At 40.0% G+C, this 26,331-nt stretch overlaps 1 protein-coding gene across 1 annotated transcript in view; it reads right to left on the bottom strand.

The window, feature by feature from the left end:
- The window catches only part of lhpp (phospholysine phosphohistidine inorganic pyrophosphate phosphatase), a 165,860-nt gene that overhangs the window by 64,047 nt on the left and 75,482 nt on the right, over nt 1-26,331 (bottom strand). The window contains exon 6 of the mRNA XM_072557528.1: nt 10,916-11,007. Within this exon, the coding sequence (XP_072413629.1) occupies nt 10,916-11,007 (92 nt within the window). The remainder of the gene's footprint in view (nt 1-10,915; nt 11,008-26,331) is intronic.

The following is a 26,331-nucleotide window of genomic DNA, read 5'->3' as shown; positions in this document are numbered from 1 at the left end:
AAAATAACATCCCTGCTCCTTTTTCTTTTATACCTCAACTAACACAGGCAGAGATCCCAAATGCCAGATGGCCTATCCCATGGAAAACATTTGCAGGACAAACCCAGCTGACCACTGCCTGGTCTGATGATCCCGATTGACCAACTAGGAAGGTCGAGACTGATTTTATTTGACTTCCAGGACTAATCATGGTCCAACTCCTGGCCAGAAATGACAGTGAACCCCAGACTTGCATTAGTCAAACTGCATGACTAGCTTCAGATTAGAGGCAGTCCAGCCACTGGATTGATTGTGGCAGTACACTTGCCCTAATTTATTGTGTTCCTTAACAACTGCATTCAATTAATTGCCCTTTTGGTTTTGCATTCAGTAATGTCAGAATGATTTTAAACATGCTGACAGTGGCAAGCTTACCAGAAAGGCTTTCCAAAGCAGATCTATTTAATTGTAAGTTGTTTAAATTGAAGTGTGGATTTATCATTTCCACTAGTTCAACTTCATTTAGCTCCCCCAGCTATATGCTAATTTATCCGTTTTACCATATTAAATAACTGAAAAATTGAAGTCAACCGATAGAATAAAGAGAGAATAAAACACACACTGACTGATGTTTTAAAGAAAAAGAAACAGACTCTATCTGCAGCACATCATATTTTTGTAATTATTACATGAGGGTGTCAAAAGTAATGATTCTTGCGTTTTATTTTCCACCTAACAGAACAGGGTTGGTTTACACAGGACTAAATGATCATTTTCTAAATTGGATTTCCTTATGAATGTACATGTTGCCATAACAATGCACCTGAAATAACACAGAGACAATACAATTTTTGTCACTTAAATTGGGAACTCTAATTCCTGCTCTACACTTGATTTTGTCACATTTCAGGTGAATTTCTGACCATCTAAACATAACCAGTAGCATTTTCATGAAGATTTCTGCAGTTCCAACAAAGCTTTGGTTTTCGATTTCATGTATATATCTTTACCTCTCTCTCAACTACCAATTGAGTCTGTAGTCTTAGGCAGTGTTTCTGTTGTCACTACATATTCTGGTGCTGATTTGGTACTCAGATTCCCCAGCCTCATTGATTTTGCAAGAATGCAGAATTTGAGAGAACTAAGATTGCAATGTGAATCAAAACAGTTAACAAGAGAATAGAGGGTCAAATAAGCAGAAACGTTGAAATGATGTGACCATTACTAAAACTAAAGCAGGTGCCTCTTGCAAATAAGGCTTTTCATGTTAACATTAAATGACCATTGGCAGTTTTTTATTTGTGTGCACTCTAATTTATCTTAACACAAGTATAACTTCAGTGGTGGATGAACCACATTGTTTTAAGTTGTGTCATGATGTGTGCAACTGCAGTTTTCTGCCATTTACCAGAAATCCAATCTACCAGTGAGTCAATCCACCCATGCTGAAAGGCACCATTCTACACATCATGGGAAATGTAAGAAGATGCATATTGGGATAGTAAAAATAATCAACAAGCACACATTGATGACTAGTTATTCATAGAATCTGGGATCCACCATTAACAAACTTGGGTTTCATGAGACAACCTACAATCTAATACATATAAATCTTACATAGATAGTGGTGGCCCTCCAGTATACTACTGAGGTAAATGTACCAGCAAGTGTCTAGCTTTGACTTCCATCCCAATGCTGAGTTAGGCAATCTCAGCCAGAACAACCCATTGCCTCAAATGTACGTAAACACTTTCCTACATGAGTAAATGTCTTTGGAACTGTAGTATGTGTCAAATTTCAATGTTTGACTTTCTTGGAGAAGACTGTACAGAACTGCTTTAGTACCTGTGAATGTTTATTATGAACAAAGTATACTTTTGCAATTAAAAACATCGCAGATAGAACAACTTTAAAGCTATAAGTTTAACCTTGGTGTCCTGAAGCAAAGAGATGGGGAATACGTGGGGGAAAGGGAAAATTGCCAGAAATACGAGTATTCAGTAATATAATGTGCAATATTTAAAATTTAATTGAATAACGATTAAGTAATTTTTTGAAATGCTAGGTTTCAAGACATCTGATTGCAAAAGTTATTAAATTATATTTTAATTATAGCCCAAAAATCTGAATTAAGTCAATCTTGTCATTAGATAACAGTAATAATCAAAATATAAAAAAATGTTCTTTTCTCTCCTATATACCATTCCTCCCTCTCTTCAACATCTTTTAGGCAAGACCGACCCCAGGGGATTCATTAATGCAATAGCTACAAACTTCAATTAAATCAGAGAGTTTGATTTAAACTTAGCCTTTATATTTGGTTTAATGCAAGTTCACATTTTCAATTTTTCCTCAAATGACTGTGCAATGAACTACTCTGGTTTAATTTTAGAATCTAATGGGACTGGGTTATATTTTGATCAAATCCAGATATCCACATCACTGCAGACTAAACATTTTATAACTTGCATGCAAGGTTGATTTTCTTCTAGAAAGAAATATGAAATGTACAAATGTATTTGAAAGTTTGGGAAAATGACATGTAAAAAAACCACATGCCCACCAATGTCTATTATGGTTCTCAGTGACCTTGCATCTTTCCAAGTTCATCAAAACCCTATTTCTTTTAAAATACTTTTGATGTTAAATTAGTCTTTTTTTTTCTCTCAGTATCAAATATTAACTTGACTTGCTGCGATACCATCCAGTCATAATGCACACTTGAATCTAACTGATTCAATATGGAAATCATCAACTAAGCCTGACTGTCGAGCCAAACGAACTGAAACAATGGACTGAGCTCAGGCCAAAAGAAAAATGAGGCTGACGTGCCATACAAAGTTAAAATTATGTTAACTATGTTAATTAACTCAGAGCCCTGAAACATCTTAAGCATGGGCATGTTCAATTAGCGCTGAATAGGTGACAAAATATTTTTCAGTGGGAGATCGTCTTGTATTTTCCGGTAGAATACTACAATTGCAATATACCATACATTTATTCCATCCTGAGCTCTGATTTGAATTTGATAGAATTTAAATACTGCCCAGAATGAAATGACAGATAATGATTCAAATCCCATGCAATGCATGGGCCCAATTCCAGACTTGAAGCAGATGCCTACATTAAGGCAAACAGTCAGACATGGTGGTGGGTCAAGAGAAATTATCTTTCTGAACAAATGACTACCACGTGAGTTTACAATGAAGAAATTAAAGCAGTTTGAAGTGCACATACAGGATGAGAGATTGTGGCACCTCTATCAACAGCAAAACATTCAAACATTTCAAGGCACTTTTCAGAGGCACAAGTAAATGATGTAAACCGATTCAAAGGAAAAAATATTCAGATAAGTGACCAAAAGCTTGGTTCAAGTAGCAGATCTTAAAAGGTGGGGAACAAATGCAATTACAAATGAGTTCAGAGAGAAATTTGAGAATACAGGGTCTGGAACACCAAAGGATCAGTTGCCAATTACGGATGAAGAGGTGCAAGTACAGAAAAAGTTAGGGTCACGGTGTAGTGGGTTTGAGAAGAAAGGACTGGAGAGTTGGCAGAGTTTAGAGATAGAGGGAAGAGGCCAAGAAAGAATTCAAATTAATTTTAAATTGAAAGTGTTCGGGAACAGTCAGTGAGGTCAGTAGCGATGATTAAGTGAAACTTGGCAAAGGATAGGATATGGGGAACAGAGTTTTGGATGTTAATATAGTCTGGAAAGTGACAGCTTAACCAGGAGAGTTGGGTCCAGAGGTGTGTGAAAAAGGTACAGATAAGGGCTGAGGAGCAGGGCTTTTGAGACTTACTATTGATATGTAGGTGGAAGTAAATAATCTTGTTAATGAGAAGGATCAAGGACTGGATAAAATGAGACTTTCAAGTTACAAGTAGCTGTTCTAGTCCGCACCAATAACCAGAGATTGGAAGGTGATAGTGGCTGAGTACAAATGAAGGATTTAGTTTTTTTTTAAGATTTATTCACAGAATTTGATAGCCAGGTATTAGTGTTTCCATCACAAAGCACTGTTATTTTATGATTTTAATATTGTGCACTTACTCAAATTTTAAAAGAGCTCACAATGTTTATCCTGTATCTGCGCAGGAGAAACCAGGTTTGTTCCCAAGTTAATGTGAATTAGATTTTAGATGCAGTACCATAATGGACATTGCTGTTGGCTTCAACACTGGGTTAAGGAATAGTGCAAAACATCCAGGATTCACAATCCTAATACTGTCCTGCTCCAATCTACTGCAATTGTTTGTGTGTGTAGATCATAGCTTAAAACATCAGAATAGACATTAATCTAATTCACCTCATCCCTCCCCAGTCTTCCAGAATAACCACCTTATGTTCATTATTAATGTACACATAAGAATGCAAGTGCAATTAAAATTCTAATTAAGGTGAAGTTAACTTGAATGATGAGCCAGAAAGGAAAAGATTAGGAAGGATAAGGAGGATTGGCTGGAGATGTTTTCTTTCTAAAGAAATTTTACAAAAGAAAAGCTAGGTCAAGACAGACAGACAGAAGGTTGGGAGAAGGTCCAAGGAGCCGTACCTCTGTCACAATGGATAAATGTTATGTCTTCTTTGGTTATGTACAAGTCACGTCCAGTTTGGTAGAGTGACTCTCACGGCGAGGCAAAGTGAAATGTCTTGCCATATCTTACCATACTCGCTGCATTAAGTATCATTCAAGTCCTCCAGCAAGAATCACATCAATTCCATGCACCATTCACAGAGGAACCAACTGCTCAATGGGGATCCTTCATAAGCCCAGCATTCTTCAGGGGTCATGCAAACTTTTAAAGCTAACCGAGTACCTACAAGGGTGCTGACATCTGTAACTTCTGCTTCTCGGCTGAGATAGACATCAGGAGAGATGGCATGGAAACTGGCAGCCACCATTCCCAGTTAGGGACCTCCAGCAACCTGTGGACAGGTTGGTGGAGAGGAGCAGTCTCTTCCAAGAAGGCTAGCAGAGAAGACCACACCACCACACCATGCCTTCCTGATCAGAGATCACAACCCAGAATGGTGCCATCTCCATGGTGAGGAAGACTGGGCAACAGTGTGGGAAGAAAGTCAATGATCTTCAATTGCTCTGTCAGCATAGGTGCAATATTGTGCTATCTCACACCTACCCATGTCACTATACCCTCCCTACTCTGAAGGCTTTAGGCTCTGAAAACACCTGTTCTGCATATGCAAGACCTTTTCTCACGCACTCTCATCAGGACCCCTCCTCCCACACTCTAACCCCACGTCTTCTCTTCACTTCTTCCTCATTCCCTTGGAACACTGTAGCGCTATTCCTCCAATGCACCAGCTCTAAAGGTCATGCCACCCACTTGTGTTTTATTCATTTGCCTCCTTTACACCATTACATCCCAAACCCATGCAGAGTGATATTAGACAGGTGGGAGGGTGCCAAACATCCATGTCCTCACCCCCTCGGGGGAAAGACCAGAACTGATCCTGTGGGAATGCTGGGACATCCATGTCTCACCACCCAAGTAAGTAACAGAGGTCATCCCTCTGCAATGGTCATATTAACCAGGTATCGATTACCACTACTAACCAGTGACCACAATGTCTTCTGTCTTAATGACTTACAGGTGGATCCATCATTGCAAGGACCAGCCTGTCTCCTTTTGACAAGAGTCCCTCAAGTTCCTTGAATCATCATGGGAAAACACTGGAGGACCATCGACTGCACTGACTCCTGGGCCCCCAGCATTACAGACAATACATGGCAGGCCTCTTTGAGGTCCTTCACGGAGTTACACACACTTGCAATTCCACACAAGGGTGAGGGCAAAATTGCCCAGGCCACATGCAACTGGAGCATCTCCGGAGACCAGGGTCCTGGAGAGCTTTTGGCCAAGAGGGACTCGTGCAGATGCACAGGTAGAAGCAACAGTGAAAGGTAGGCATTGGTCCACTACAATTCCTGACACAGACGTATTCCCACTCTTCTGCCTTATTAAAGGCTCCCTAAAATGGGAGGCTACTAAAAATCTGCCTAGCAAATGGGAATTCCAATTTTGTGTTAACTTAGTTTGGACTCTGACTGGCATCCTTTGGAAATCTATTTTTGTGCTTAAATGTCACACAAAGACACAATGAAATCTGTACATTTTAGCTGCTGAACCACAAGCTTGAAGGATTTGCCTTGGACTACCAATGAATGTTGTTTTTCCAAATATCTCAACTACAGATATAGTCAGAAGAGCAAAATTCACCTCCAGCAGGTTAGAACAAATATTAAGTTGTTGGTTTAGTAATGGAAAATGTCACCAATTTATCTAATTATTTATGTGTGTTTCAATAAGCCATATTTGCAGCTCACAGTGCCACCCAGAGGTAGTTCAAAATCTTCCAATCGTTCAAAAGACAACACAGGAGCAATCCTGCAAAAACCTGAACACCTCAGGTTAGGTCACAAAACAAGTGGTTCAGCAAATGCCAATATTTAAAACAGCAATGGAACATATACCCTTAACAACTGAAAATTACTTTTCAGAAAGAGTGGCCCAGAATTTCCTCAACGTGTGCGTCAAAACAGCAATGCAAATGCGGCAGAATGCTGATTTACTGCGCAAAAAGGCAATTGTGTTGGTTTTACATTCTACTTCCAGGTTTCCACTATCTTTCACATTAACTCAATTTAATTTCCAGTCCTTATCAAAATAAACTGCATTAAAAATTATAATCTTCCATGATTTAATTTTCTTAAAATATACTCTGCATAATGGTTTAATAGCTTTAAATTTTCATTTTCAAATGTAATAACAGGCATATTGTACATTCTCACTGCTTTCCCTCAGGCCTTGGTTATTTAGACAGCTGCTTGGTTTACCTTTCCATGTACTTCACTACGGTTCCCATAAAATGTTAATTGTAAGTTGTTGATGACAAATGCAGTCACAAAAATTCTCCTAACACACAATGCACAGGCCACTTAGCCCCTCAACCCTGCTTCATCATTCAATAAGATTATGGCTGATCGAAATCCCTGTTCTTAGATAACTTTTCATACCCCCTTTCCCCTACAATTATCAAGAATCTATCTACCTCTGCCTTAATAGTTTTCAAATGCTCAGCGAGCCCTGATTCTAGATTCTTCCATAAGAGGAAACATCCTCTACACATTGTGAACGCCTCTCAGCATCTTAAAAACAAGCCATCTCTTACTCTTCTAGTGGGTAAGTGCCTAGCCTGCCCAAATTTTTCTCAGGAGGCATACCATCCATTCCAGCTCAAAACTATTTCTCTAGTAACTTTTCTGATTAAACAGTTTATTACTGGGTCACCAATACACATTGGACATACCTAAACAAGGAGGAATTTTTACAGGCTTAATTCAACAGTCTTCAATTCATGAGATAACGAGAATCCAGAGAAAGTATATTCCTGTCAGGGTGAAAGGAAAGGCTGGTAGGTATAGGGAATGCTGGATGACTGAAGAAATTGAGGGTTTGGTTAAGAAAAAGAAGGAAGCATATGTAAGGTAGACAGGATAGATCGAGTGAATCCTTAGAAGAGTATAGAGGCAGTAGGAGTATAATTAAGAGGGAAATCAGGAGGGCAAAAAGGGAACATGGGATAGCTTTGGCAAATAGATTTAAGGAGAATCCAAAGGGTTTTTACAAATACGTTAAGGACAAAAGGGTAACTAGGGAGAAAATAGGGCCCCTCAAAGATCAGCAAGGCGGTCTTTGTGTGGAGCCGCAGAAAATGGTGGAGATACTAAATGAGTATTTTGCATCAGTATTTACTATGGAAAAGGATATGGAAGATATAGACTGTAGGGAAATAGATGGTGACACCTTGCAAAATGTCCATATTACAGAAGAGGAAGTGCTGGATGTCTTGAAACGCATGAGGTAAAGGTGGATAAATCCCCAGGATCTGATCAGGTGTACCCTAGAACTCTGTGGGAAGCTAGGGAAGTGATTGCTGGGCCTCTTGCTGAGATATTTATACCATCGATAGTCACAGGTGAGACGCCTGAAGACTGCAGGTTGGCTAACGTGATGCCACTGTTTAAGAAGGGCGGTAAGGGCAAGCCAGGGAATTATAGACCAGTGAGCCTGACGTCGGTGGTGGGCACATTGTTGGAGGGAATCCTGAGGGACAGGATGTATATGTATTTGGAAAGGCAAGGACTGATTAGGGATAGTCCTATGTGTATGGGAAATTATGTCTCACAAACTTGATTGAGTTTTTTGAGGAACTAACAAAGAGGATTGATGAAGGCAGAGCAGTAGATCTATATGGATTTCAGTAAGGTGTTCAACAAGGTTCCCCATGGGAGATTGATTATCAAGGTTAGATCTCACGGAATACAGGGAGAATTAGCCATTTGGATACAGAACTGGCTCAAAGGTAGAAGACAGAGGGTGATGGTGGAGGGTTGTTTTTCAGACTGGAGGCCTGTGACCAGTGGAGTGCCACAAGGATCGGTGCTGGGCCCTCTACTTTTTGTCATTTGCATAAATGATTTGGATGCGAGCAAAAGAGGTACAGTTAGTAAGTTTGCAGATGATACAAAAATTGGAGGTGTAGTGAACAGCGAAGAAGTTACCTCAGATTACAACAGGATCTGGACCAGATGGGCCAATGGGCAGAGAAGTGGTAGATGAAGTTTAATTCAGATAAATGTGAGGTGCTGCATTTTGGGAAAGCAAATCTTAGCAGGACATATACACTTAACGGTGAAGTCCTAGGGAGTGTTGCTGAACAGAGACCTTGGAGTGCAGGTTCATAGCTCCTTGAAAGTGGAGTCGCAGGTAGATTGGATAGTGAAGAAGGCGTTTGGTATGCTTTCGTTTATTGGTCAGAGTATTGAGTACAGGAGTTGGGAGGTCATGTTGCAGCTGTACAGGACATTGGTGGAATATTGCATGCAATTCTGGTCTCCTTCCTATCGGAAAGATGTTGTGAAACTTGAAAGGGTTCAGAAAAAATTTCCAAGTATGTTGCCAGGGGTGAAGGATTTGAGCTATGGGGAGAGGCTGAACAGACTGGGACTGCTTTCCCTGGAGCGTCGAAGGCTGAGGGGTGACCTTATAGAGGTTTACAAAATTATGAGGGGCATGGATAGGGTAAATAGACAAAGTCTTTTCCCTGGGGTTGGGGAGTCCAGAACTAGAGGGCATAAGTTTAGGGTGAGAGGGCTTAAAAGACTTAAAAGAGACCTAAGGGGCAACTTTTTCACGCAGAGGGTGGTACGTGTATGGAATGAGCTGCCAGAGGAAGTGGTGGAGGCTGGTACAATTGCAACATTTTAAGAAGCATTTGGATGGTTATATGAATATGAAGGGTTTGGAGGGATATGGGCTGGGTGCTGGCAGGTGGGACTAAATTGGGTTGGGATATCTGGTCGGCATGGACAGGTTGGACCGAAGGGTCTGTTTCCATGCTGTACATCTCTATGACTCTATGTTGAATTTATGCAAAAGCAGGTCCTCTTTTATTTAAGCTGCTTAATTTCAATTGTTGAGTTTTTGCAGTCATCTTAACATTTAAAAAATGACAGGGTTAAGAGATATTAGACAAATGCAAGTAGCTATTCTTTGCACGTCTCCATTACATCAATAAATTCCCTCCTTTTTTCTTGGAGTATTAAAATGCAAGATTAGACGTTAAACAGAATCTTTCTTGAAAGATGACCAGCAAAAGAAATATGTTGTATGCTTCTTTTATAAACCAAATTCTTCTTTCATTCTTGACAGCATGTATACAGATAAATTAGAAAGAATTCAGAAATGTGACCTTTGGAGAGCAACAACCCTCAGTAATAGCAAAAAAAATGCAAAGTATGTCAAACGCCTGCGAGGCTACAAAAAAAAAACTCAATCTCAATATGATTAAAATCTCACTTTATAAATATCCCAGAAGGAGCATTACCCTGTGATCTCATTTATATTTAAAGGTGTTCAGAGACTACAGGTGATTATTAGTGTTCAACATGCATATTCTGGGCCTGAGACACTTTTGGCAATATACAGTCAATGGCCTTGTGATGGAGTACAAAAGGAAAACATCCAAGAAACTGGGAGGATGGAGACATGAGAAGAGAACTGACAAATTGGGATGCTTTAACCTCAAAAGGCAGCAAAAGAAAGGGGATATTCCAGAGGCATTTATGCAGATTCTAAATCAGATTCTGAACGATTCATTGTCACTTGCATTTTACAGTGAATAATACAGTAAAAAGCTTCAACTTCAAACTGTCAATACTATTCCAAGCCAAATCACAACCTTGATGTAAAAGGATACAAGTCTAAATTGGCAATGTAAGTTCAAGACTAATGTCAGGAAGTTCTTGCATTAAGAATAAACAATACTCATTGTCCATGACAGCCTCCTGCTGTAAAAGCAAAATCGTTAAGTTATTCAAAAGACAGTTAGATAATTGTGGTTTGGGATAAACTGTAGGTTGTACATAAAACTGAGATTGTACCAATTGGACTTCCTTACATACGCTTACCTCCATAACATTTGTGATGTAAAAATACAAGTCGGAATGAAGTTTTAAAAAGGCCTGTGACAGCCATGGATCATTGCCAAATGCAAAAGAAAACGTCTGATCTTTCCTACATCTGCCATTCCATAGAGTTGGAGTGCAAGAATGTCGTGAATCTTTAAAAATCTACATGATTAGATTGAAATGGATACTAAATAAATTTCTCTTTGCCTACAGTTTTTTTAAAATACATCTATGACTTTTAATAGAGAGTCTCCTTTACTGTAAGATGTAGTCTAAGCTTTTTGGAATACACCTATTTTCTTTCCTACCTTTCATAAAGTTCTCCACCCATTGCCTTAGCTGTGCTATGATTTCTGTGGCATTTAAATCTACAGATGTGCAGTTATTTTCATTAAACCCTTTAAGGGTCTTCTGAAGGGTAGGATTGTAAATTCACTAACCTGTATTTCCCTGTCCTGACCTGGACAGCCTTCATACCACACTGCTGGGCTCCACCTACATCATTCACAATATCATCTCCAATCATGATGACCTGTCAAGAAAGAATGAGGTATTTGATGTCAGATTAGATTATTTTGATGCGTTTGCATTTCTCAGAATATTTGATGTAAACTGTCACCAAGATGAATTAGCTGACATTGAACACTGTCATTGAACCAGGGGATATTGGAATACAGTATAATGACATGTGGAAATGGCAGGTTGCAAAAGGTGGACAGTCAATGTACAGCCATCAAGTCACTAAGTTGTTATCATTAGCTTTTCCAAAAATAAACTAAAATCATACTATCATGAAGCTGGGTCCGCACAAGTAAAGCAAAGACAAAAATATGAATTCTGAAAAAAAATTGAAAAGTGAACTCATTGGAATTTTAAAATAAATCAACTATATAGTATTAGAAAATGTTAAATATATTTAGAAAAGTGCTGAACTGCTGTGAATATTTAGCGCACTAGAGTTCCACAGTAGACAAAGTAGAGAGACAGCTGGCTGAAGGGGTCTGACATCTTCTGAATCTCATATGTCCAAGGGTCAGATGCAAGTTGACAAGTGTTATACTTATATGGGGAACTTTCCCTGCAAGTAGACAAAGGAAGGAATTGAGTATGATGGAAGTAGATGGAAGTCAGTGGTAATGCAGGAGTGAGAGACCACAAGAAACACATCTGGATGGGTAAATGAATAGGAAGGATTTAGAGGTATATGGGCCATGTGCTGGCAAAGGGACTAGATTAGATTAGGATATCTAGTCAGCATGGATGAGTTGGACCGAAGGGTCTGTTTCTGTACATCTCCATGATTCTATGACTCAGACCATAAAATGTAGGAGCAAGCCATTTAGCCCATCAAGTTTGCTTCCACCATTCAATGAGATCGTGACTGACCTGACCAACTTCATCTCCACTTTCCTGCCTTTGTCCCTTAGCCCTTGATTCCCTTACTGAATAAAAATCAGTCCATCTCAACCTTGAACGTACTAATGACCCAGCCTTAACAGCTCTGGGTGGCAAAGAATTCCACAGATTCAGAAGCCTGAGAAGAAATTCCTCCTCATCTGTCTTAGAAGTGCTGACTCCTTATTGTGAGATTATGTCTTCTGCTTCTATCCTGCCCCACAAAAGAAAACTGCTTTTCTGCATCCACCCTGTCAAATCCTCTAAGAATCTTGTGTGCTTCAATACAGAGGTGGTGAGATGTCCCTAGCAATTAAGTAGGAAATGCAGACCTCAGGATGGGTGAATAGTTTGAGGAGGATGAGGATGAGGGGAGAGCTGTTAAGTGGGTACAACGTGTGCAATAGTGAGAAACGGGGTCCATTTGCCTTGGTGAGAGACATATGCAGTGGCAGATTTAGAGAGAATAGTGGCTCTAAGAGTGTCACATAGCAGACAGATAATGGTGGCACTTATGTTTACAGAATGCAGATCATTGACCATTCTCCCAGCATTGCTGTGTGTTTTTTAATGCCAGCAACACTGCACTGATCTGAGCAGCTATCCCAGTCCAGGTGCCTTGAACCTGCTGCTGTGATTTTCTGCAGTGATCAGCAGGACACAGCACTGCGCTCTGCTCCATCACCCTGTCCATAGTAGCTCTACATCTCTGCCCACACTGGGTGGTGTCTTCAGAGATCATTCTGGAGCACTGCAGTGTGAAGGTCAGTTTCTGACTTACAATGCCTGAAATGGTGCTTGCCCAGTCTATAAATATGGCACCAGTAGCATGAGCACTGGAAGGTGCAGGCAAGCACTTCTACCTTTACTGCTACAAACACATGAGAAAGATGCCTAACATACAGGGAATGAGATGAAGAACAGAGGACTGTGTGAGAAAAGTTGCTGTGAGCAATAATGGACTGGGCATTGTGAATCTCACTTGTAAAAGTACTAACTGCAAATGGGAAAATTCAAACCAGTTTCTTTAATTAGTGAAAAACACAATTAGAAGTTTATTATTATGGCATTCTGAGTACAGATTGAGGTGAAGAAAGAATCATCAGTTTCCAATCAGAGAGGTTTGATTTCAATATCAAATATTAAAATATTAATGAAATAAAGAGGTGAGAGTGTGGTGCTGGAAAAGCATTGCAGGTCAGGCAGCATCAGCCCATTCCTGATGAAGGGCTTTTGCCTGAAACATCAATTCTCCTGCTCCTCAGATGCTGCCTGACCTGCTGTGCTTTTCCAGCACCATACTCTCAACTCTAATCTCTAGCATCTGCAGTCCTCACTCTCACCACATGAAATAAAGAGGCACCTATAGTGTAACACCAAAATAAAACAGGTTGAGAGGGTGAAGGGTAACCTCTTGCAAATCTGCATCCCTCCTCCAAATAGAGGAATAAGAACATTCCAGTTTGTTCTTGCAATTCAACTCTGCCATCAGTGAGAACAACAACATAATTCCTTTGCTTTTACCAGCTGACAATCAATGGCTGGGATTTGGGAGAGAATCTGATTTGAGAGAGAATCTGATTTGAGAATATAAAAAATCCTAAAGGTTTAGCTGATATCTCCATGGTGCTCTAAAGTACGTGAGAACGACTTTACCATACCTGTCTAGTTCATGCAAAACTCAGTTAAGTCAGAGTGAAAGCAGTCCAACATCTGGAATTATAAATGTTGAAAAGCTTAGTGACCAGATCCCTATGATGCTGTCTGAATGGAACATTGATGGCAAAATCACACAAACAGTAAATCTATACCTGAATATAGGCAGTATTGTCCTCATATACAATCCAAGCAAAATCAAAACAGCTCAACAGTACAAGAAACTCCTCAATTAATCATAAATTCTTATTTCAAATGGTACTCCCTTGCTCAACTGAACTTAAGCCAATTTCAATTTCCATGTAATTTCACACAATAGTTTCCTGTATTATAGGTAACTGACCAGAAATCTTTTATCATAATTGAACTGAATACGTCAAATTATGGTGTGCCTCTCCTGCAATACATCTTTGTATAGGGATAGGATTAAAGATATATTTATATTAAAACTTGGTGGACAAAGTTGGTGTAAACAAACAGAACTGCCTGGTTTCAATGCTGCGCTCTAATACTTTGTGCATCTATATGCTTGTGAAAAAACATTTTTTTAAAACAGCACTTGTTAAGAAACTAACTACTTTTTCTAGCATGTAAAGGCAAAAGTGCTAAGCAAGATATAATTTAAACAGGATGAATTCAAAACACAAAAGTTCTTATTCCAAAAGAAATAGGAACATAATCATCAACAGTGCAAAAAAGAATGAACATGGGAGAATAAAATTATACTAAAAGCATTCCAAAAAAATGATTCAGAATAATCCCTGAAAGTGAAAGATGATATGCACATTGCACACTGAATCATTTCCTTGGTAGCTAGAAGTTTACATTTTCAAAAGCTACAGAAGTGCCATCCTCCAGGTTTAACCAAATCGCAGCTGCACATCTCAAAAGACACATCTTTTAAATAATTGCACTGAATATTTCTGACTGTCTGATAAGGTAGACAGGGCTTTGGTTTAATGTTTTACCTGAAACGCAGGTAAATGAAGTTAGAAATCCTTTCCCTAACTGTGTCAACAGAAGAAGATAACAGTTTGATGGGAGTCTGGACTCTCATTGACTCCAGACTCACAAAAATGTTGTTGATTTTTAACTGGGATGGGCAACAAATTCTGGGCCAGCCGGTGACACTCTCATTCCACAAATGAATTTTTTAAAAACCAAAAGAACTGCAGATGCTGGAAATCTGAACAAAAACACAAATTGCTGGACAATTTCAGCAGGTCTGACAGCATCTGTGGAGAGAAAGCAGATTTAACATTGAGTCCAGAGACTCTGCTTTTCAGAACAAATGGGAGCAAGGGAAAGGTGGTGCAACAGTTAGGATTATTGTAGATAGTGGAGACGATAACAAAATTACAAAAGGACATCGATACACCAGATGAATAGCAAAACTGCAGCATTTGGAGTTCAATGTGATGTTATCCATATTGGACCAAAAAGGATAGATCAGGATATTTTCTAGATAGTATGAAGTTAACGAAAGTAGATGTCCAAAGAGATTTGGGAGTTCAGGTACATCGATCTTTAAGATACTGTGAGCAAGTGCAGATAATAATTAAGTGAGCCAATCGAATGCTGGCCTTTATATCTAGAGGACAGGAGTATAAGGATGCTGAATTTATGCCGCAGCTATATAAAAGCACTGGTTAGCCCCACTTGGAGTTCTGTGAGCAGATCTGGGCACCACACCAGAGTTGATAATACTGGCCTTGGATGTAGGTTTACAAGAATGATACCAGGACTTCAGGGTTAAGTTATGAGGAGAGATTGTACAAATTAGGCCTATTTTCTCTCGAATTAAAAGTTAGAGGATGATCAGATTAAATTCTTCCATATTATAAACAGGAAAAGACAGGGTAGATAAAGATAAACTGTTTCAACTGGTTGAAAATTCTAGATCTAGGGGACATAGTCCAGCAATTAGGTCCAGCAATTAGGGCCAGACTGCCCAGGAGAGATTAGGAAGATCTACACACCAAAGGGTGTTCAAGGTTTTGAACTCCCTTTCACAAATGGCAGCTGATGCTAAACAAATTGTTCGTGTTAAAACGGAGATAGAAAAATTTTATTAAGCAAAGGTATTAAGGATAATGGGCCAAAGGCAGATATATGGAGTTAGGCCACAAATCACCACAATGATCTCACTGAATGACGGAACAGGTTCGAGGGGCTGAATGGCGTACTGCTATTCCTAAATCCTATAAAAGACCAGGTCAGAGAGGCAAATTGGTACCCTGCTTTGCTGACAGTGAGTAAGGTCCTGCTGGATGGAGCCATGGAGAGGACAGCTGTCCTCTTTTCCTAGGCCACAAGAGGAGATGACAGCATCAAACCTTGCCAGCTCAGTCTGAAGATGCCACCTTGGTCACTGTGATAACCATGGTGCAGAACAACAACCCCTAGCACTGCAGGCAAAAGGTTGATGCCCTGCTGCTCTCCACAAGGTTAAGTGCCATCATCTTCTCTCTCGCTACTGCACCCACATTCCACTAAGGTTCCTGGCCCATCACTTTCACCATTGCATGCTGCAGCTTACCATGTTGTGGCGACCATTGCATGGAGCATCTTTCCTCAAGGCCTCTCACTGACCCCATCCCCCAAACTCCTGAGCCACCCTCGCCTTTGTGCTTCCTACTCACTCCGGATAGTTTACCACTTTTCTTGCAACCGCACCAACAGTTGGGCCAGGCATCACCCCACTCAATCCTTCCCTTTGTCTTACTGCAGGACGAAACACTAACAATAGGGTAGCGGGGGAATGATGGCAAGATGGGCAATATCAGTCTGCTCTCCCCGTAAGAGAAGAGGATGGAGACTGCTCTTGTAATGGGTGTTAAGGCCTCCATGTCCCAACAGCCCAGTGCTGCGGTGCTCCCTTATTCCCACCACTGTGAACACACTCTTAAGACTCAAGCTTCTCCCTGACTTCAGTAACTCATTTCTTCTCTTGTCTTCTGCAGCCACCAGTGACATCCTCACAGTCTGTCAATACTGACATCTCAGTGGGGTTTTTTAGCTAGAGCAGAGTGTGAATCGTATGCTGGAGAGCTTCACTTCACTGAAATCTCACTGGAGTTGTTGAGCAAGCAATGTCCCAGGTAGCTAGCACTCTGAGGGCTCCTGAAAACCAAGCATCCACTTAGCACCAAACAAGAGAAGACTCCAGTGCATCTGTTGTTAAAACTTCATGTAAATGTGAAAAACAGACAGCAGGCTTGTTGGAGGCACTCACTGACTGGATCCAAGGCAGAAAGTGTCCACTAAAATTCTCTATAAAATGTTGGTTTTGACATGTGAGAATTTGGCTGTCTCCATAGACAGGTTGGCAGTTCCCATGGAGATTCAGGTCCAGCAAAATGCTCAGTGGCTGCCAGAAATAAATGCAGACTCACACCGCATCCCAGTTAGCCACCGGTGCTCAGCATCAATGGCAAGATGATAGCGATATGAGGGACACTGAGCTCACTCCGGGAGTTCCTTTGACTCAAGGATTCAGAGGGTTGCCAGTGTGCACCCGGACAGATGAGGAACACACACAAGCCCTCTCCTGAAGCCTCTTCTCAGTATAATCCAGAGATGTCCAGCCCCTCCAGCCAAACCCTGCACTAATCCTGTGGGAGTACAAGACAAGGAGGGTAAATCAGCATTGAGGCTGGACACTCCCAGCATGTCCAGATCCTCTAGAGTTGCCTCTCCACTAGAAGACAGGCTCCTTCCACTCCAGCTTGGGGTCCCAGGACCTCACATTATTGTAGTAAGAGGGTTAAGGGAAAAGAAAAACATCCAATGGTACATATTTGACATGGGTGACACTTCGTTGTAGACAAAATGTGCCATATGTACAAATATATTAGCACTTCAAATCATCACCTGTCTAATTCGCTTCCATTTTAGCTGCAGGTACAAGGACAAAGCCTAGAGATGTTAGCACCATGCAATGTTACCACCATTTCTGAAGGAGTATTACACTTTCCCCAGCGCCCATCTTGACATAACACATTGTAAACATCAAATGATAGAGAATCCGATATTGTGAAGCCTTCAAACAGTTGCTAATAATGACCTTTATTAAACAACTATAAAGCAAAGAAGCAGCAAGAACGTCAGGTGAGTTGGCTATCCTAAATTGCCCATAGTGTTAGGTGCATTAGTAAGAGGGAAATGAGCCTGGGTAGGTTACTCTCCAGACAGTCGGTGTGGACTTGTTGGGCTGAAGGGCCTGTTTCCACACTGTAAGGAATCTAATCTCAAAGCTCTCTTTTGGGACTATACAGAGACTGCTTCCCCTTTGAAGAGCAAAAACTTTTCAGTCAATGAATGATGTCACCCAACTCTGATCTGTTGGAAGTTGGGTACCAATTAAATCCTGCCTTGCTTGTTGCATCCAATACTGCAGCACTGTCTTATGCTGAAGGTGATGTTTCTCCTGCTCACTGTCCTCTTCTTCCTCCTCAGGACATTGCTGCCACTCTCCCTGCTCTCCATAGTTCATCATGCTCCATCTCTGCCTGCCCCAGTTGTGACGAGCAGAGTGTGCAAGGGATTGGTGAGTTTAAGTTCCAACTGAAGCAGCAACAATTAAAAAGGGAAGGTTAGGCATACAGGTAAAGCAAAGAGTGTCCAAGCAGGCACAAAGTGAGTGAGCACTAAGAAAGCAAGGTAAAGGTCTGAGAGTCACCCTGTTCTGATGCACGAAATGGGTGTCTGTCCCTGTGTGCAAAGTGGCTTGACAAAAGAATTGCAATGCAAGGTGTCAGTGAGCTCCAAAATGCATTGATGAAATGCTGGCATTGTACATTTGTCATAATGATGTGGTAAGGCTGCTTTCTTGATACCAAAATCTGAGTTGGAGGTTGCAAACAGTCCATTGCCCACAAAGCATGCCTGAGAATGCGGAGGAAAACTGGCCAATATGAATATTCAGAGAAGATGCTTGCAAGTTGCAGCCTCCTAGTAACTGCTCTGAATTCCAAGCTAAAAATTGACGCCATTTAATTTCTCTCTACTGCCTGGGTAAGTAGCAACCTGCATATAAATGAAGTGAGATTAGGTAATAATGAGATGCTAATAGCTGTGGCATAGATGCTAATACAGCGAGGAACATAGTCCCTGCAGTCCAATTCATTCATGCTGATCAGATACCCTAAATTAATCCCATCCCCTTTGCCAGCACTTGGCCCATATCCCTCTAAGCCCTTCCTATTCATATACCCATCCAGATGCCTTTTAAATCCTGTGATTGTACCAGCCTCCAACACCTCCCCTGACAGCTCATTCTACCCACGCACCACCTTCTGCGTAAGGTTGCCCCTCAAGCCCCTTTTAAATCTTTCCCTCTTACCTTAAACCTATGCCCCCTAGTTGTGGAGTTTCCCCATACCAGGGAAAAGACATTGCCTACTTACCCTATTCATTCCCCTCACGATTTCATGAGCCTCTATAAGGTCACTCCTCAGCCTCCGAAACTCCAAGGAAAATAGCCTCAGCCACTCAGCCTCTCCCAGTAGCTAAAACCCCTCAATACCACCAACATCCTTGTAAATCTTTTCTAAACTCTTTCAAGGTTAACAGAACTGAATGCAGTATTTCAAAGTGACGTAACCAATGCCCTGTACAGGGTGTATTGCTGGAAAAGCACAGCAGGTCAGGCAGTATCCGAGGAGCAGGAAAATCGACGTTTCGGGCCGGAGTCTTCATTAGGAATGAGGCCTTCATCAGAAACATCGATTTTCCTGCTCCTTGGATGCTGCATGACTTGCTGTGCTTTTCTAGCAATACACTCTCAACTCTGAACTCCAGCATGTGCAGACCTCATTGTCTCCCAATGTCCTGTACAGCTGCAACATGACCTCCCAACTCCTACACTCAATCCACTATCAAGGGGCAAATGATCCCTCTGCACCTCTAGGTCTCTTTGTTCAGCAACTCTCCCCAGGGCCCTACCATGAACTGTATAAGTCCTGCCCTGGTTTGCCTTACCAAAACGCAACATCTCACATTTATCTAAATTAAACTTCATCTGTTACTCCTTGACCTCTTGACCCATCTGATGTAAGTAAATAGAGCCTGTGCCACTTGAGGTTAGTTAGCTCAGTTGGCTGGATGACTGATTTACAATGCACATGATGCCAGCAGCACGGGTTCAATTCCCATGCCAGCTGAAGTTACCATGAAGTTCCTTCCTTCTCAAACTCTTTCTTCACCTAAAGCATGGGTGACCGTCAGGTTAAACCATCACCAGTCATCTCTTTCTAATGAGTGATTAGGTCTGTGGTTCTCTGAGACTATGGTGACTTAACTTCCTCATCCAGCTATTGAAACCTTCAGGAGTAAATCAGACTTTCCTTTCCAGTCATATTTTCATTCTCATTGCATTCTCCCCATTTCCTCACCATTACCCGCATCTATCAGACGCTGGAAAAATTTTGCCCTGTGTTTTAAACTGATAACCTATTGTCAACGTCAGTCAGTCCAACATTAATCATCTGTCACACCTAATGAAAATAAGCAAGTGACTTGTTTTCTTTTTGAAAGAGCTCTGTGAGCAAGTGCATTATGCAATTCCTACAACAGCCTTTTTAGTAATGCCTGGATGATCTTTGAATTGATGGAAATCATTAATAGTTAATAATAATACAAATATATTTATTGACTACTTCTCATACAGTTAGAATCTTAAGTCCCATTAAATCATAAACACGAGGGAATCAATTTGAAGTTTTTTGTTAATATATTCTGTATATCATTATTATGGTTTAAAGAATCGTAATCGAGCTAAACCTTTTGTTATGCAAGTGAGGACTTATTTTAAGTGGTTTAGGCACAAGACGTCATGAAGAGTGTTACTATGTAATTTTCCATAAATTTGCATTTCCTTTGTCCAAAGCAAGAAAATTGCAGAATTGATTAGATAATGCTTTTTATTTTTAGAACAGTTACTTGCTTTCGAATGGTGTAAATTTAGTAATTTTCAATGAAATTTTAACCAAGGAGACACTTTGTGAAAAGAGCCCTGTACTAATTTCATTTTCAAAACCAACTTGTAGAATAATCAACAGCATTTCACTCTGAAGTGGAACAGCATCTATTTTGCATTCACTCATTATACACGATCTGCAGACAGCTTTAATAAAAGAGAGCTTGGATAAGAAGCACTTATTCATTACACTTTCAATACTTGGAAAATTTTGAAAGCTTAATTTTAAATGGAACACCTTGTTAATAGATCATGATGCTGGAGTAAATGCTATTGTGAAAAGCAGTCAGCAAGGGCATTAGAATAGTACATAGCCACTCAACCAACCAATCCAATGGTTAGGGGGATTACCAATGTGTGTTTTGTCCTCAGTTAGCTGATCTAACTGTAGTGTTTTTCAGAGCTGGGGCAAGGAGGCACTGGGCCGCAGCATTTCTGAAGAATGTGAGGAATTGATCAAAGAGTCACCATTCACTACCAACCACTGGTCAGGATTCCAGTCTTAAAAACATTTTTCTTTTTAATAAACACAGGGATCACTCAACTGGGATGGTTAAAAACAATTCAGTACTCAAATCTGAAGAATTTACAGAGTTACCAGAAAGTCATCACTAGGAATTAACTGAAGTATGTTTGTATAGTAGCCATTTGGGAGCTCCAATCTTTTAGGAGAAAGGTTAATGATGAAAAACCAAAACAAAACAAAATTGCTTTTTATTAAATTATGGGATGTGGACTGGCTGGGCCATCATCCCTAGTTGCCCTTGGGAAGGTCATGGTAAGCTGCTCTCTTGAACTGCTGCAATCCATATACTGTAGATGCACACACAATGCCATTCACAGCAGTTGTCCTTTCCTATACATGTAATATAATCTATGTAGGTTACTCTTGCCTTTATAAATTCATTTTGGCAAGATTTTTCACCAAAATCAGCTAAATGCATTACCCTGAATAAAACTTCCACTTGTTCCAAATGGTCCTCCCACATGTCACAGTATACCAATACAACAAGGCGTACGGCATAATTAGGGACACTATCTAACATTTGATTCATCAACGTCTGAAAAGTTGTTGGAGCATTTTTGGCCTGAAAGGCATCACCAGGTTTTGGAAAAGATCATTTGGGATGACAAAGGCAAATAACTCTTTAGTTTTCGATGCTAAAACAAAATTCATCAGTATCCATTTCACATATCAATTTTGGTAAGAAGTCTGGCAACTGCCAAAACTATCCATGCAATTTTCCAAGTGACAAACCTTTGTTGCTGCTTGATTTTTCTATAGTTGATACAAAATCTGATTCACCAATCAGGCTTAAGCATTAAAACTATTGGGAACTTCTGTTGCTTTGCCTTGGTTCAATTAGACTGCTTTACAACATGTGTTGGATTTCTGCTTTCACTAGGCCTGTTTCTCTTCCCTAAATGGTAAAGAAACTATTTTATAGGAGAATTCTCCTAATTCCACATAATGTATGGCTAAAACTATACATCCTAGTTTATCCCTACAGACTTCTTTAAATTTGATGCATAACCTTGTTAGTGTTTTCATTTTTCTGCCTTTAAACATAAAAGCATGGTGTCTAACCTGCCTAACAGTTCAGTGTTAAGTAACTAGATAGTTGGCGATTCAATTGGGAATGGTCTAGTTCTCCTTCTGCCTCATTTCTATTTGCCCCATCTATATTCCACTGTCCTTACTATCTGAATGATCCATACTTGCTAATGCTCCTCTGGATGGGTGCAGTGTTTCAACATTTTAGTGCAGATTCTTTTTCCATCAATCTGAGGTGTCACTTAAATCCTAAAGAACAACCTCGGTTATCTAAAATTTCGGATTATCCAAACAAGATCTCAAGGTCCCGATACTTGGGTAAACTCTGTTATCCGAACATTCGATTAACCAAACAAAATACTCCCCACCCGTGTTGTTCGCATAATCGAGATTGCCCTGGGGTGAACCATTTCTTTTGATTGGATTATTTATATATTCCTGAAGAAGGGCTCATACCCAAAATGTCGATTCTCCTGCTCCTTGGATGCTGCCAGACCTGCTGTGCTTTTCCAGCAACACATTTTCAGCTCATTTCTTTTGATTGTCCTGTATGTTTTCAGAGGTTCACCTTATAAAGGAGGTAATATTAACACCTCAATCCAGTTGAAATGTTTGAGACTTGGCATGTTTCACAGCCACTGTTTCACAGTTGTTTCTGATGGCTCTAGGTGTTCTTGAGCAACTTTGCATGTCTCTGTGAGCCAGTTCACAGATGTCATATAACATGGATGACTCACCCTTCAGTCCTAAAAGCTTTACTTTCCAGGGTCTCCCTACCTCATGGCTAAAACTTAATTTAAAAGGACTAAAACCAGTCAACTCATTAGATGAATCCAGCATGGCAAACAAAAGAAATTCCAGTCCTTTGCTCCAATTTTGGTGATATCCATGACGTATGTCCCTATTATGACTTTTGGGGTTTCATAGTATCTTTTGTAAACTCCTGGCATATATGGGTGGAATGTTGAAAACTGTAACTGTGTCATACAGAGACTACTCATAACTGCCTTAAAATTTGAGACATAAAATTGGAATCTTGATTCAACTGGATCTCCATCAGCAACTCATATCGAATGAAGAATTTGATTAATCCCTCTACCACTATGATAGAAGTGATTGCTCTTAAGAGTATGGCCTCTGGAAATCAAGTACCCACATCCATGATAGCATGGATACACTGGTGTCCTGTTTTTGCTTTCAGTAAAAGTTCAATGTAACACATTAATATCCAGCTAAATGGTCTCTCAAAACTGATATGGCAATTAAATATGCTGGCTTGTTTGTATGTTGCACTTTTCCACAGTCTGTTGTGTATGGCATATTTTACAAAACTGTATGACATTCTATAAAGACCTGACCAAGTAAAAATATTGATCTACAGGTGTTTAGATCTTCTAGATTCAAACATGCCCTTCCAAGGGAATTTCATGGGCTATCCTTAAAATTTCTTCCTGCTATTTGAGCGGTACAGTACCTGGTGAATCACTGTCAACTCTTCATCTGTGCATTTGAGAAAAGGTCTCTGTTTCCCCATCAAAATCCCATTTTTATGTAGCAATATTTCAGAACTCCCTTGACTTCAACTTCAGTTTGAGATGATTGGGCTACTTAACTTTGGATCAACTTTCTGAGCCTCACCCAGAGAAAACATATTGAACACTTCCTTTGATTATCCAAATCAACGAAAATTGCAGGCAAACAAACATCTGGATAGTTCGTAGTGTTTATATTTGGTTTCCCAGCTGTAGTCAGAGCTACAACGTGGTATTTGAAACCCATAGCCTTTCTCTCCACTGATTTGTGTACTGCTCAAATTCCACTAATCTGCATGAAGGTGTTTTTTGTGATGTCAGAAATGCTTAGGCCATCAGATATCATTCCCACTCCCAGCACTTTACTGTCTGACCTGAGGAAGAGATCTTGGGGCATCCCCAACTGTCCCTCTCATCAATGACTATTGCCTTCTTTCATCTTTCCACCTGGTATCTTTCTTAGGTTAGTGGCGATGGAAAATTTTTATACCAGGCTGTAACTGGAGACAACTCAGCTGCCCTTCTTGGCGCTGCAACCTTCTGGCTTTTTATGTGAGTTCTTACCAAAGGAATGGACTTTTATCTTCATCCAAGAGAATTACTTTCCTAAGGGTTTCACATATAGTCTCTACCTTTAATGCCCACACACAACAGTCAAAGGTATTTGGCTTTACCCTGCCCAAGCTGAGCATTCTGAAATTTCCAGCTGTAAGCCCCGAAGGTCCGATTCATATGCACTGAGAATAACCTTTTCTTTTAAAAGAAATCCCTTTATAATCTATAGAAGCCACTTCAGAAAGCAAGGTATAAACTTCATAAATTAGGCCCATCAAACCTGCTTTGCCAAGGTGATGATCAGTTTCCTTTTAACCACCTTATTTGCTTAGCTTTTTTTTTTAAACAGAAGAAATGAAAAACTCAGCAACCCTTTCATCAAATTTTGGAGGGACTTGCAGAAACTTAAACACGGAGTTGTGCTTTTGATTCAGACATTCCTTGGCAGGATGTTCCCTGAAGTCAGATGATTGTTTTTTAAATTACCGCTTTCTCAGCTAATATTCTCCCCTTTCTCTCTTTTGCTCTTGTCTGAATTGCTTTCTTATTCTTTCTCTTTCCTCTCAAGGCTCTCTCTGAGGTACGCTTTTCTTTTCCTTTAACTCCCTTTGAAGTGTTCTTTAGTTCTTTTTCCCCAAATGTAAGTTTTTTTAATATCCATTTCTTTTTCTTTTTCAAGCTTCTTCATTGAATTCAACTTGTCACTAACACAATTGACTCACCACCTGGTTTGTGTTGCTGTTCTTCCAACTAGAAAAATTGTGCTATTATCTTAAAAATATCAGCTTTCCTAACTCCTCCTTTTAACTCAAACCATAACTTCCCAGCCAATTCAATTAGCCTAGCCATGGTTATTTACAACTCAAAAGAAAAATCATGATAACTGCCAAAACTAACAACATACAAGAAGTCTTGTATAATTCCTTTGGTACATCTCCAGTTATTAGCACCACATTTCCAAGAAAATGATGTCCTCATTGAGTATCCCTCATTGTCAGCGCCCACTTTTATGTTACAAAGCTGCAGTAGTGCACCATTGCTCTTGATCACTACTTCCTGGATTGCAACACAAAATAAAAATAATGTTCCCACTTATCAAGTTTGCCAATTAAATATCTCGTCTACATCAGGTTTTAAACAACAGGTATCTTTATAAACACAGTTATAGGTTTATTATCCAAGGAAAACTTTCTCAGTAACCTGAAATAATTGGTTAACATACACAAATCAGTAATATATAGAAGCATAAAGCTAACTCTTTAAATATATGCAAGACACACAGACATACTTCTGGGAAAGAGAAGATAAATGAATTCTCTGTACAGTTTAGTTTTCTGACATAAAAATATTAAGCAAATGGGTTATTCTTGAAGCCAGAAGGATAAACTGCAATATGTTCTGGAATCTGTTACTCTGATGTTCTAGCACATTGTAGTTAAGTCACGAATAATGCCTGGTTGCCTCTGAAGTCTTACAGACATAGCTTGCTCAGCAAATACAATCTTGAGATGTTCTTCCAATTACTCTTTCTAGGGAATAGACCGGTTTTACCCTGAATTGATGTGGAGAGTTTTTTTTTCTTTTTATAAATGGGAGAGATAAGCTGGACAGATTGCTCAAAGCAAGCTTTCTTCTAACTCTGCTGGTTGTCAGCATGCTTTCCTCCAACTAAGTTAATTCTTAGGCTATCCTCTAAGTGAACTAAATTAAACAAGAACCCCTCCAAACCACTCAGTATGAGAAACAACCCCAAAAAGGTACAGCTGGAACAATAGCCTTGTGGTATTATTGTTCAACTATTCAAGCAGGGAGCCAGACAACATTCTTGGGAATCCGTTTCGAACGCTGCCGTGGCAGATGGTGGAATCTTCCCTTGTTAACACCAGCCGAGCCAGTTGCACCCATATATTATGAATGAACTTTTTTTAAAAAATGTTAAGGAAATCTTGCCTAAACAAATTCCAAGGTCCACAGTAGTCAATGACCTTGGTCAAAGAAATGTCCACAAAACTTGAATTGAATTCCTTTTTACATTATTTTTGACAACGTAAGTCCTTGGTGTTATATATAAAGCACCTTTGAGTTCAGGCACTAACTACGACCCCTTCTTCTGTTGTACGTTTTCCAATTCCTTCCGTCAATGCTCACATTTCAATAAAAAAAAGAGAAAATATTTGTGGAACA

This window comes from Chiloscyllium punctatum, chromosome 38, assembly GCF_047496795.1.
Source record: "Chiloscyllium punctatum isolate Juve2018m chromosome 38, sChiPun1.3, whole genome shotgun sequence".
Taxonomy (NCBI): Eukaryota; Metazoa; Chordata; class Chondrichthyes; order Orectolobiformes; family Hemiscylliidae; genus Chiloscyllium; species Chiloscyllium punctatum.
The sequence above is the reverse complement of the archived record's forward strand: the minus strand, read 5'-3'. Positions and strand labels throughout refer to the sequence as shown.